This window comes from Pholcus phalangioides, unplaced genomic scaffold (assembly GCF_987345545.1).
Source record: "Pholcus phalangioides strain wild (caught in Gottingen) unplaced genomic scaffold, Ppha-v1.0 ptg000017l_1, whole genome shotgun sequence".
NCBI classification, from domain to species: domain Eukaryota; kingdom Metazoa; phylum Arthropoda; class Arachnida; order Araneae; family Pholcidae; genus Pholcus; species Pholcus phalangioides.
The window spans coordinates 4,354,805-4,368,498 of NW_028301610.1; the positions used below are offsets into that span (position 1 = coordinate 4,354,805).

The window sequence follows — 13,694 nt, forward strand, 5'->3', positions numbered from 1 at the left end:
CGCTTGAGGTCCCTGGGCCGTGCCCGGGTGGGCTCATGCGTTACGACGGCACTGTTCAAAGCATAAATAGGCACGCGAATCAATATCTCTAGCTCGCCGCGACACCCGCTAGGAGCCGCGATGCACACTTTGAGAAACACTGGCCTAAGACGTTAGAACAGTGGTTCCCAATTTTTCTTTCCAGCTCGGACCCTCAAGAGCAAAGCGACTTACCTTTCCGCACCCTCTTGGATAATACATTTTTTACTGTTAGAAAATTCAGGGGTTTTTTCTATAATTGATTACATTAATTATCCAATAATTAATTTCTATGAATTAGTTTACTTATCGTTTAATGTCTTTTCGGTTATGGCTAATATTTAATTTGGCTTCATTTTTTGGAAATTAATTCAAAAACGAAACTAAAAAAATAAAAAGTATTATTCTTAAGTAGTATTCTTTAACATTTTCTTGAGATTTGGAAAAAAAAGATTCATTGAATAGTTCTTCACTTATTAATTACAGCCGCAACAACTATAAATTAATGTTTCTTTGACACTCGTCTGAATTTTTTGACGTTTTTCCTGTCGATAGTATCAAATCTAACCACATGCTAATAACACGAGGTCAATCCGCCTATCTACAGACCGACAATAAGCCTCAACGCATCGTCAATAGACAATATCTGCCATCTATACACCTCAGGACTGTTCGCGAGAAAAAAACTGTTTTCCTCTCACAGCCAGGGCCGCAACTAGATTCTTCGTCAGCCTGGGCAAGCACGCATTTTGGCGCCCCCTTGCAATGTTGAAGGAGAGGTTAAAGGGTGAAATTTGCGTCCCTCCTCTGGACCGGCGCCAGGGGCATCAGATTCGCCTGCTCCCCTCTAGTTGCGACCTTGCTCACAGCATCAAGTTGTTTCAAAACGGATCCAACCGTACTGAGTAAATACATTGTTGTTGAAATATTTAATAGGACCGTCTCTCTCAGAAATTAATAAAAAAAAACATTTAGATATCATCCCCCTCATTTCAGAAGCATAAACGTGCGAATTTTCCTTTTTTGGGTATATCAGCTGGTTGGACCTTTTATTTTGCTATTGGTTTTTTCAAAAACGCGAATGTTTTGACCCCTTATGAAACGCATGTTTCATAACATTTTAGGGAAATGACACTCATTGTGTCATGGTCTACATGGTTAGAGTAAACATTCAAACATAATTCCCCAAGTTTTTGGAAATTTGCACATTATTGCTTCTGGCATGAGGAGGACGATATAGTGTGTCCCACAATCGACTGACGGTTTTCAAAATGGGATAACAGGAAAACGATGACCGATATTGAAGTCACTCTTGTGGAATATAAATGAGCGAAGTCAGTATTTTCAGCTACGTCATTCATGTTGCAAAGGTTTGTATAGTTATTAAAATGTGCTCAAAAACAAAATTACAAAGTTGTTGCTCTGTTTCTCCTGGTGCCAAGAAAAAATTCCACGTTTCTAAGTGCGATATTCGCTGAAAAATTTGAATTCAAAAATCAGATTAAAGTTGTTAAAGAACAACAAAAACTAACGGATAACGCATCTTTTCTACCTTTTCTCAGATCTTTGAATTCAGCTAGCTCTGCGAATTCTCACTTAGAAACGTGGAAATGTTTTTGTTGGCTTTATAAGAGACTGGACAATACCTTTCTTATTTGGTTCTTTGACACAGAGTATCCATATAAAAAGTTAATTCTTGTATTTTAATAACTATACATATTCCGTAAGAATGGCTTTAATGCATGTCAGAGTTTTCTTGCTATCCCATTTTGAAAACCGTCAGTCGATTGTGGAACACTGTACATTAGACATATAAAAAAATCAATTGATAACTTAACAAATTCAAAAAATCTGGAAGCTGGTGTAAATGGCTATGATTGAAAAGCGGCTAATTTTAACAATACCAAGTATATATTGTGTAAAACAACGACTCAGGTGATATAAGAATCATCAATAACTAAAAAGTTTTCGATTAGTTTCGTGGCAACTTGTAGAGAAGTGACCACCGTAAAACCAACTGACTCACCTGGAGCTGAAGATATGCACGTGATAAGGACTTTTTTATCCTCGTCCTCTTCTTCGCCAAGATACGCTGAAGTACATTCGATTTGATCCGAATACTTGCCAAGGACATCGGTCATATTCTTGTAGAAGACGGATTCCTTTGGCAATGACGCACGTCTCAACTTCCGACGGCTTCGTACTTTCTTCTCCTTAGGAAACATAGAACAAAAGAAATGCCACCACACAACCCAATAAGAGCTGAATTTTTTGATTCGTTATAATCGAAACCACAATTTTCTTTCAAATTTAACACTGAGCAATATTCATCTTTTCAGCTCAAATTCTTAATCGAATTAAATGGTAGAGGACATTATGAATTCCCGACTGAGAGACCTCACTAAAGACTAAAGTGACCACAGACGCATCTGGAGTCATCCTTTTTCATATAAAGCGTCGAAAATCGGATTATAACATTAAATGACGTAAAAATGGAAGTCACTTTCTCTGGTGATAGACCGGAGTTGTGTGCAAATCTTGTACAGTTTTCGTTTGACAAGTAGTGGGGGAGATCTAGCCCCATGGTCCCATGTGGGAAAGGCTGACAAGACTTCATCCTGGGATGAAAAAATCTTGCTATTTTTCTAGTTCTTTCACATTATAAATTCATTATACAGAGGGGCTCCCGCAACAAATCTTGGCATAGGAGCCACCTACGTCTAGTCTAGTCTCATCCTAAATCATGGCCCCATATGGAGGGGGGACTAACAAAGCTTCAGCTTTGGCGTCCGGTACGATTCCAACTTTTTTAAACTTTAAAACTGCTTCAGAGGGGCCTGTGGAAAATCCTGGCCTGGGGCCTTCCAAAGATCTCGGGATCACAGATTAGGAACTCAACTACTAGAAGTTGGGGGGGGGGGGGAGCCCATGTCCTCGATAGTAATAATCAATGTGCGAAAATAGTCAAATTTAACTTATTATGGCCAACAAGTTCATTTCAATAGTCTCACCCACCTTATCCATTGATAAAAATCCGATTAATAATTTCGAACTTAATAACAGTGGTGATTCCGTCATTAGTAGTTGTTATATAAATATGAAGTGACTTCAAGGTCTTGGTCATTCTGACAAAGTGCCTCAGCCAGTGGTTCTCAAATTTTTGTCACCCACAGCTCCCTTGGTCTGGTCAACGTCTATCGCGGTTTCCCATAATATTCAAACAAAAAAAGAGAACAATACTCTTCAAACTTCAAAGCACCGAAATTCAGCACATATCAATATCGACAGGTCACACCGACACCCCCGGGGAGCCGCGACGCATACTTTGAGAACAACTGACCTAAGCTGATCCAGCAAAGACGTCGATTGTGTAGAAATTCTTAAAACTACGAATTCCCACGTACCATGCTTAACGCTTGGGCACGGCCCGGGGCCTTCATGAAAACGAGATCTGATTGAACATTTTGAGAGTAAGCATGCAAATTGGCAGGCTGGCATTTCTATCCAGGTAGGGGGCCCATGACATGCTTAAGACGGCCATATCCCCACGACAAAAAAAAGTCGATGAGACAATTTCCCAACAAGACATCACGAATTGATACTCACCCTAATGTATTCACTTTTCATTCTCTTCCACCTGGATCGAATCTGTTGCCAAGTCTTATTGGATCCCCTATGCTTCATTTTACTCTCGATCGTCTTGAAGATGTCGGCGTTCTTTTGTCGCTTTCTGACCAACGACTTAACAACTTGCATGTCTTTGATGAAGTCCAACAACCATTTGTTTTCGACTTCGCTCCACCAGACTCTTTTCTCACCTGGACGACGGTCATCAACGAGTCGCATCTTGTAGTTATTCGACATATAAGAACCAACGGTTTGCTATTATTATTTCTTTGTCAACCGCTCCAAGAGAGTGAGAGAGAAAGAGAGAGAGAGCGAGAGAGAGAGGACCACACCATCCAAGTCGACCCAAAAAAGCAGCTGCCGCAAGAGGAGTTCTAACCCTCTTCCTTCGGCTGTCGGTTTATGTCTATTTATATTAAAAAGAAGGTGGAGAGAAGGTTACCGTTACCCTTGGCAGCCGTTACGAGAGTGACGTCATTGCAGTGTCGATCCTATGCCCTCTCTCGCGACCAATCATCTATCTCTTCCCCACTTGCACACACTCTCATCTCTGAAAAGAGAACCAACTCCCTCCATTTGACTATCTTCTCCCGCTCCCCTCTATAATGGCGGTTGGAGCGCCGCTAAAATCGATCGATACGTTGCCTTTTTTTATTATTACTATTGTTATTTGCTCTCTCTCCAGGACATCGATCGCTCCTATAAAGTGACGTGTCGCGCTCCCCAAAGCGATCTTGTAACGATGATGACACACGAAAAACGTTTCTCCTGCATAGTGCCGTGTCTCGATGACGGCCATTTGTCCGGTCTACTTCGTCCACAAATAAATTAAATAAAATTATATACAAGAATGGGCCCACACGTGGAAGAAGAGTCTAAGATCTTCCTTTTCCCAAAATCGATCAATACGTGCCGTATGGATTTTCATCAGGGTCGGTATATTATCCATTAGGTGCCCTAACTACACGAATGGATGAATTTTAATGCCCGAGACACGGGGCCGTAACTAAGGGAGGAAGCAGGGAGGGGTTCTGGTGCCCGGACGCTGGACCACGAAGGGCACCAAGTTTACTCAAAATTACGAGTAGGAGGCCGCCATTATTGAAACTTGATCTAGGCGAAAGGGTCAGTTTTTGTTTCTAGTTGTAGCCCTGCCCAATTGAGCTTAATTTTGACATCGTGTAGTTAAAAAAACGGCATCCGGAAAAGCAACATGCACTTGGAGTATACAGGAATACTGAAAAGTCCTGAAGAGCAAAAGTATAGGTACGGTAAAAAAAATTCGGAAAGGACTATGACTCAGGACCCTGGGTCCTGATGAATCATTCGTTTAAACGTCCCTGGATGGACCTCGTTATTCCGTTATAATTACCCGTTCGAGTGTAATTGTTCTCTGTAGCTGGGGCGTGATTTCTCCAGGACCCGCAAAACAATATACATTCGCTAACTAACCAAGCATCTTTAATCTTAGTTGTGGGATCCATTAGTGTCTTATTTGTTCACCTCTTCCTGGAATTAACATCGGGATCTGCTCTCCAGAGATGAAGAAATATCTCGACTAACGTTGCCTCTAATTTATTTCTTCACGTGAGCGGATCTATTTTTGCCCTGACCGATGTGACAATTTAGCAAGACGCTAACATATGCGCTTATGATATGGAAATTTTGAGTACGGAGAAGCGTTTTTGACGCGAGTTGAACACTGGTCTTGTGCGAACCAATTTTTCTCTTTCCCTCGACCCCCCAAGAGTCTCGTAGATTGATTTTATTTACCTCTTAGAATATTTTATTCATTCTGAATTATTTATCCTTTAGATACATACATCGTTTTATTTTGCGTGATTTGCAATTAGATTTATTTTTTTCTATCGCTAAAAACATTTCTTTAACCCTTTAAGTGGCACTGACTGCATCGCCTCCTTAAAAGCCTCTTATTTTAGTATTGACAGGCCCAGATATTTTGTAAATTTGATTTCTCATTAGATTTCTCAATGGTATTTAGAATGGGGATTCACATGGTTGAAATCACTCAAAATTATTAGTGATTTCTGCTGTGCCGCATAAAAGGCAAAACAAGTTGAAAAGGAACCCCAAAAATGTTTGTGCCTTTTTGTACCTCCAAGAAAATTAAAACGGTCGCTCGCGTTAGGTGTATGTATTCAGGAGAATATTAAGGTTCCTACACACTACTCTGAAATGTCATTCCCACGTCATAGAATTCACCATATTACGTCAGAGTAGTGTGTAGGCACTTTTAGTCCCTTCAGATGACGAGTGCAACTTCGAACTTATGATCATCATCCCCAGATGTGATTATGATTATAAGAGATCTACCATTCACTTGACCAACGGTTACGATAATGACCATGATATAATTTCATCACCAAATATAGCCTAGAAAACATATTTAACCCCCAAATTTACGTCATTTAAAAGCATTAAAATTTTCAACATGACATTTCCATTAGTCTTTACCAAGTTACGCAGAGGAAGAATTCCACTCTCATCATGTCTCCCCATTAATGTGCCGACGAATTTCAACGTTTACACAAACTGGCACTTGCCTGTTTGTGGTACTTCAAAAGCCAACTGATTCTATTTTAGCAGTGTGTCATTTATTGCTCCCGATTGTAAATATTTTTTTGTAGTACGGATGTCATAAATCCGCTGCCATTCAGATAAACTAACACCCCCCCCCCCTCTTGGCTTCTGTTTCAACACCCCCCCCCCACCCTCCGCCCTTGTTCCATCTCTAAAAAATCACATGCAAAAATCGATTTATTTATTCAACTTTGGCTGACCACGTCCTTTTTATTCAGTCTCTTGATAGTTCTCACAATGAGCGCACCCTCGTGTTCCCGATCAGGGCTGCAACTAGATGCTTGGTCACACGGGGCAAGCCATTTTGACGGCAAGCGCGCATTTTGATGCCTCCTTGTCACCTATTCCTGGCCTCCTTGAAGGATAGGTTTCAGAATGAATTTTGCACCCCCTCGGATCCAGCGCCCGGGCGCGAGACCCGTCTGCTCCCCCCTAGTTGCGGCCCTGTTCCCGATTATATGCAGATAGATAACACACATCTCCAGGGCCATCCTAACGAGTTCGTGGGTCAATCGTACACGCAATTTTATGGGTCCTTCAAGCAATATGTACCTAAAAAAATAAGTAAATAGTTCTAGAGGGGCATTGGCCCATCCATGGCTCCCAAAAAGTAGGAACTGAGAGAGCTCCCACCCTGCGGCCCAGGATGAATCCTATTTTTATTTTCAATATAAAATTCCTGCCCTTTGAAAGGGCAAAGATCCAAGCCCAGGGCTCAGCTCTAGGATGAGGGACGCCATGGACATTCCCGTCAAGAAGTAACCATCCTTAACCTAAAACTTTATATATGGCCATGTTAATTGGCTATAAATAGGACTTTATCAGTGGGGAATGTAATTTTACTCTGTAAAAGTCGATTTTATAAAGCTTCCTTCCTGCTAGTTCCGGCCCTGATGCTAGTGATATCATGGCACCCAATGATCGATTTTACAGCACCCTAAGCAATGCTATGGTGTGCCTACAGCGGCCCGGAGCAGAATCCGCGATTTGGATGTCAATCTTTCTGCATCTAATTGACTTGCCTGAAGACTCAGATAATTGTCGTGATTGATTCAGTTACGTTTGCAACCTAGGTTCCGAACATAGTCGGCATATAGGCATTTTGAACGGGGAGGGGGAATCAAAGAAGCCGTGTAAAATGAACGATGGGGGGAGGGGGCGATTGGCCTCTTCGCTCTCCCCCCCCCCCCCCGCTTTTATATCTATGGCAGTGATTCTCAAAGCTTGCGTCGCGGTGAGCTAGCTATATTGATGTGTGCCTGTTCGGTGCTGTAGAGGGTCCTTTGTTCATGACTATTCTGGGGAGCCGCGCCGAACGTTGAACAAGACAAGGGAGCCGCGGGTGAGAATAGTTTGAGATTCACTGGTCTGTAGTGACGCAGGACAAAATTTTGGAATCACAACCACTGCTCTAACAGTTTTGTCACTCTTACCAGGCCCTCATTAATGCATGGAGGGGCGGAGGGGGAGGGGAACCAAACAAGGGGGGCTTGGCAGTGGCACTTGCGCTGAAATGTGCACGAGGCTATTAATCTTCTATCAACTTAATAACTTTAATTTGAACTTACTTTCAACTTACCATGCCGTCGAATATCACCTGAGACATAGACTTGAGAGAGAGAGAGAGAGAGACATATTTTATCCACTTACCATATATTATTATATAAGTAGCCGTTTTTCGAAAATAGCCATTTACAACCGTTTTATTGTGGTAATAATTAGGAGAAAAGACTTGAGAATTAGAATGACTGACTATTCGGACGAGCGATGGTCATTCTCATCCTCAAATCAATATTCATCTTCATATTGATTGACATTGATTCTCAAAGACCAGACTTACGCATGTTTCATGACAGCGTACATTAGAATATATTTGAATGATTTACCATAGCATTTGTCGTACTCTATGACCATCTTTAAATAAGTACAAAACTATTTATCAGATTAAAGGGACTCTTAATACCTTTAACATGGTGAAACATCAACGCTCTAATAGAAATATCATTAAAAATAGTATTTATATAACCATTGATTTATTTTAATTCTTTTACGCATGTTTTTGATTGCATGTGCTACCCTATGGTGGTAAAAAATTTTACATATCTTAGATACTTAATTTTTTGTGAATTTTCAAAGAAATGTAATAAAAACAGCTTGCGCACAAGATAAAATACTATGACATCAATGTAGTTGAATAAAAATTGATTAAAAATGAAAGAAACTGTTCAGTTCATGAAATGAAGGGACGGTCGAAATTTCATTGACTCAATTTTATTTAAAATTAAATTTTAAAACTTAAATTTGAAATTTCAAAAATTTTTACAATCAAGAACATACTCAAAAAATTTGAAATAAATCAATGGTTAAATACTATTTCTAATGATTAGAGCCCGGAAGTTCAGGCAAAATGCAATAAATGCCTTTTTTGCCTGTTTTCAAACTTTTTTGGTAAAAATGAATTTTTGAAATTTTCCTGCTATAAATTTCTATTTTAACATATTTTTAAATTTATTAGGAAATTTCAGAGGCCATGACCTTTAAAACTTGAATATTTTGAGCTTTGAGAAGAAAAGAATTGCTATTTTTAAAATTTTCCAACTCGCCTCGCTCGGTACTAATTTTCCATCAGAAAATCCTTACCCCCCCCCCCCCCCACCTACCAGCCCCATTTTAATGCGAATAAATGGTCTGAGAGATCGGTGTTGCCATGCATTAACTTTGCTTTGACCGGATGGTATTCCAAGAAGTCACGAGTTGACATCATGGTCCTTCCCCCGTCCACGGGCTTTGGGGCCCATGTTGTTTTGATCTTGTTTTTTACACGTAAATGCACTGCAAGCAACCACGGCTATTTATTTTACATACATATTTAGTATTCGATTAAATTGACCAGAGTTGCCCTCAGGGGTGTGCGACAGATGCGGCCACACTGGATCCCGCGCTTGAAGGAGTCTCGCATATGTGGTAATGTAAAAGAAGTTAAATTTTTTTACTACAATAGAACAAGGTGTAACTTATATATTAATGTTTCAACTATAGAAATGAAAATTATTCCAAGTATAATATAACAAATAAACAAGAATTATTCACAACTCGAAGGAGCCCGCAGTCTACGGGCTCCGGATCTGGTAATGGTGACCCTGTAATTAACCTAACCCTGAGGGTCTACTAGCATTTTATTTTGGGCTTGAAATCATTTAACCTGGATAATAATGCAGTTATTATAAAATCATAATTAAAGTAGTAGAGGGATTAAATGCAACCAATTTTTCAGCTAGTTTTCGGACCCTTAATACCTAATTTTAGTTATTTTTCTTTCTTTCATAAATTATAAATGCCTTTTTATAGTGCCTATTTTAGGCATTTTAGTTGCCTTTTTGCCTGCCTATTTCAACCATTTTAGTGCCTAAACTTCCGGGCTCTACTAATGATATTTCTGTTAAAACATAGTGTTTCACCATGTCAAAGCATAGTGTTTCACCATGTCAAAGCATAGTGTTTCACCATGTCAAAGCATAGTGTTTCACCATGTCAAAGCATAGTGTTTCACCATGTCAAAGCATAGTGTTTCACCATGTCAAAGGTATCAAGTCCCCTTAAACTGTTCAATAGCTCCTTTTCAAAACAATCTTCTACACCAAAAGCATACAGTCACTATGTACACGATCGTAAACTGGAGTGATTTACTTATATTGGTGAGAGTGGACACCACATAGAAAGAGTGCAGTTTCATATATAAATATATAGCAGAATAGAAAAAAATATATAGCAAAATACTATAAATACTTGTATTTCTCTTAGTACTATCAATGTATTTGATGAATTTCTTCTTACCTTTAGACTTTCGTGTCCTACGTTTTCTAGCAATTAGCTTATTTTTTTTCGCCTTGGGCTTCCGAATCTTCCTATTTGAATCTTCTTTATAATCAATTGTATCTAAAGGAGAAAAGTTTTCCCAATTTTCTACTACTGCATCGCAAAATGAAGATTAACAAAATAATGATGAAATTAAACAGATAGAAAAATACTTGTTTTATACCAGGTCAGACAAAAAGTGTTAAAATTTCTTGCATTAGATGTCAGAGATATATTTTCAATGACTTTGATAATACTCCCGCGCATAGTCATCGCGAATATTCGTCATATCTCTTCGATAAATTCCTAATTCATGGCTTAATTGGGAATTCTTCTCGTGGCTATAGTCATAAAAGTCTTTCTCCGGGTATCCGATTAGATTGAAGTTATACTTGATTCGTGGTGTCTTCACTGAAACCTATCTATCTATAAAAAAAATAGTTTGTCAATATTCGGGTAGGACAGTTTCTTTCGAAGCGGAAAAAACCGCGGAAAAAACCAGCCGGAACAAACCATGGAAAAAACCAGCCGGAACAAACTATTTTTCTTTCAATAATTTATCACATAAGTTGTAATTATGCTTTAGATATAGCAAATGCATATTTTTTATAATATTAAGTAAATTTAATTTCACTAATTTAATCGTGTATACAAATTAATAACTGCAACAGCCTTTTGAAGAGTTGGACAGTTTCTTCCGCTTAGAAAAAACTGCCGACCCTGCTTCTCTTCCAAGCGGAAGAAACCAGTCTTCCTTCCGTATTCATCATTTGCACTACAATGTAGGATATGACATTTTAACACCTCTAATAAATTTGAATCCGGCCTGTGACAATTTAACTATGCATATGTAAAATGAATTGGAAAATTTATATCGTTCCTTTGACCAAGATCACATATTTAGCTGAAGCTTTTCATCAGACCTAGAGAAATTTCATTGAAAGTATAAAATCCATTCATCTAATTTCAATCTAATTGACATAATTATTTGTAACTTTTTTTACGTAAAAAAACAATTAACCATTATTCATTTATTAAATGGCACTGATCTCTTCCATACTACTGATAAATAGTACTGATAAATAACTTCCGTACTACATACCGGAAATGAAAATGTCATCAATGAAATGTCAAAGATCATTAGAAAACAGATTATTATTACAAAAAATAATTACAAAGTATCAGAAAATATTATAAGAATCCTCATTTTCCACACTGCAGTGCCACATTGAAAAACAAAAGTGGTTTTAGAAGTTGTATGCTGTAATCGATTTCTCAGCTTACAATAAATGAATGCAAAAGACGAAGAAATTCTTTTCAGTTCTGCAGAAATTGAATGGTGCTTAAAAGCATTTTGACATATCTACGAAGTTCATCAGGTATGTCGCGGCCAAGATTAGGAAGCTCCTTCCGAGTTGGAAAACCATGGGAAAAAAAGGCAGGAAGAAATAGGTTTGTTTCACTAAATATGGAAGAAACTGATTTCTAAAAAATTACTTCCTTTCATACTCGTGCAATCATAAGCTTAATTTACTGCTGTTACAGGAGGATTTTATCAACTGTAATGTTAATATAGTATCAATTTTGAAAGGTTTTATTAGTTGTATATTTGAAAATAAAAAGTCCTTTATTTATTTATGAACTTCAAATTACGTTTATTGACCAGAAATATATAACCATTTTAAAATTAATTGTTCACTTTTATCAGTTCAGTGCAACAAAACCTTTTTTTGTTATGACAGCCATTAGGCTGTTCCAAAGATGAGAGGGTGAATCCAAAAACATACTGTATATGAAATAAAACAACTTAGAAGCATTTCAATACAATCACAGCTTTTTTAAGAATTTCAGTTATTTAACACATTCTTTCTGACCATAATACTACATTAAAATTTGAGTGGTATGACTGAAGTTTTGCACTTGCAATTAAAAAAAATCGCAAATACAAATACAAATACAAATACAACGCCACAACAGGCAAAATGCCCAACGAGGTGGCTGATAAAAAGATGCCCATAAAAATATGGTTGTCATATGTTTCAAAAATACAGCAACCCAATTAAAAATGCAATGAACACAAATTACAAACAATATATACACATGATAACATATTATACAATGCCCATAAAGAATACTTATGGTTGTCTTATTCTAAGAATGGATAGCTTCTCGATTTACCCCAACATGTTTATCGTATTTCTTTTTAAACGTGTCAATTGTGTTACAATTTACTACCTCCGGGGGTAAGCTATTCCATTTATTAACAACCCTATTGGAGAAAAATTCCCTGCGACACCATAACCTTGCATTGTCCCTCACCAATCGATACTGGTGTCCCCTTGTAAAAGCAGTCGATTGGCGGTGTACTAAAAGTTCATGGTCCATCCTATCCATCCCATTGAAAATTTTGAACACTTCGATCATATCTCCTCGACACCTGCGTTCATCCAATGTAAACATATTCAAAAAATGAAGTCTTTCTTCATAACTCAAGCCCTGTGTGCCAATAAGGACACGCGTAGCTCTTCTCTGCACCCCTTCAACCAAGTCTATGTCCCTCTGTAGGTATGGTCTCCAAAACCTTACAGCATACTCCAGTCCAGGACGAACTAAGCCTCGAAAAAGCGGAAGAATGACTTTAGGAGAACGCGAAGAGACCTTTTTGAAAATGAGACCAAGCATTCTATTCGATTTTTTGACAACCGCTGAACAATGTTCAGAAAACTTAAGTCGCTCGTCAATGAGAATTTCCAAATCGGTGACTCTAGTTGCATCCGGGATAGTGACACCATTCAACTCGTAAGAGAACCGTGGGTTGTTCGAACCAAAATGAGCGACCATGCACTTATCTACGCTAAACGTCATGCTCCATTCATTTGCCCATGCTGCAATCTTGTTTAAGTTGGTCTGGAGCAACTCCCTATCGCTTTCATTTCCGATTACCCCCATTAGCTTCACATCATCTGCGAATTTGCTAGTAATTCCAGCGATACCCTGATCGAGTTTGTCGATAAAAAGTGAAAAAAGTATGGGGCCAAGGACACTTCCCTGAGGAACTTCACTTGTGACGTCTGTCCAACCAGAGAATTCCCCGTTCACCATAACTCGTTGCGACCTATCTCTTAACCACGATTCTATCCAATTCAGCAAGTTGCCCCCTATTCCAATCTCGTGTAAACGCTTCAAGAGTTTGCCATGTTGGACCCGATCGAATGCCTTCTGGAAATCAAGGTAAACAACGTCGACATTTTTGCTCTTACCCAAAGCCTTAGTCACGTAATCATAGAAGCAAAGGAGGTTAGTTACACATGACTTCCCCTTCCTAAACCCATGCTGATTATCCGACAATACATTATTCTCGTCTATCCACTTCACAAACTGCCTTTTGATGATAATTTCCAAAATTTTCGAGAGGGAGCTCGTCAAACTCACTGGACGATAATTAGACACCACTTCTCTACTACCCTTCTTAAATATCGGAACAACGTTAGCCAGTTTCCAATCTCTCGGGACGATACCCTCAGCAACACTACTCCTGTATATCTGTGCGACTGGCCCCAACAATTCATTAGCACCTTCCCTGAGAACCCTGG

At 38.8% G+C, this 13,694-nt stretch overlaps 1 protein-coding gene across 1 annotated transcript in view; it reads right to left on the reverse strand.

Moving 5' to 3' along the window:
* The window catches only part of LOC149072127 (uncharacterized), a 29,909-nt gene extending 25,847 nt beyond the window's left edge, over positions 1-4,062 (reverse strand). Inside the window, exons 1-2 of the mRNA XM_089246339.1 lie at positions 3,625-4,062; positions 2,045-2,231 (exon numbers count right to left, since the gene is read on the reverse strand). Of these exons, the coding sequence (XP_089102465.1) occupies positions 2,045-2,231; positions 3,625-3,882 (445 nt within the window). The 5' untranslated portion in view covers positions 3,883-4,062. The remainder of the gene's footprint in view (positions 1-2,044; positions 2,232-3,624) is intronic.
* Between the last annotated feature and the right edge of the window lie 9,632 nt (positions 4,063-13,694).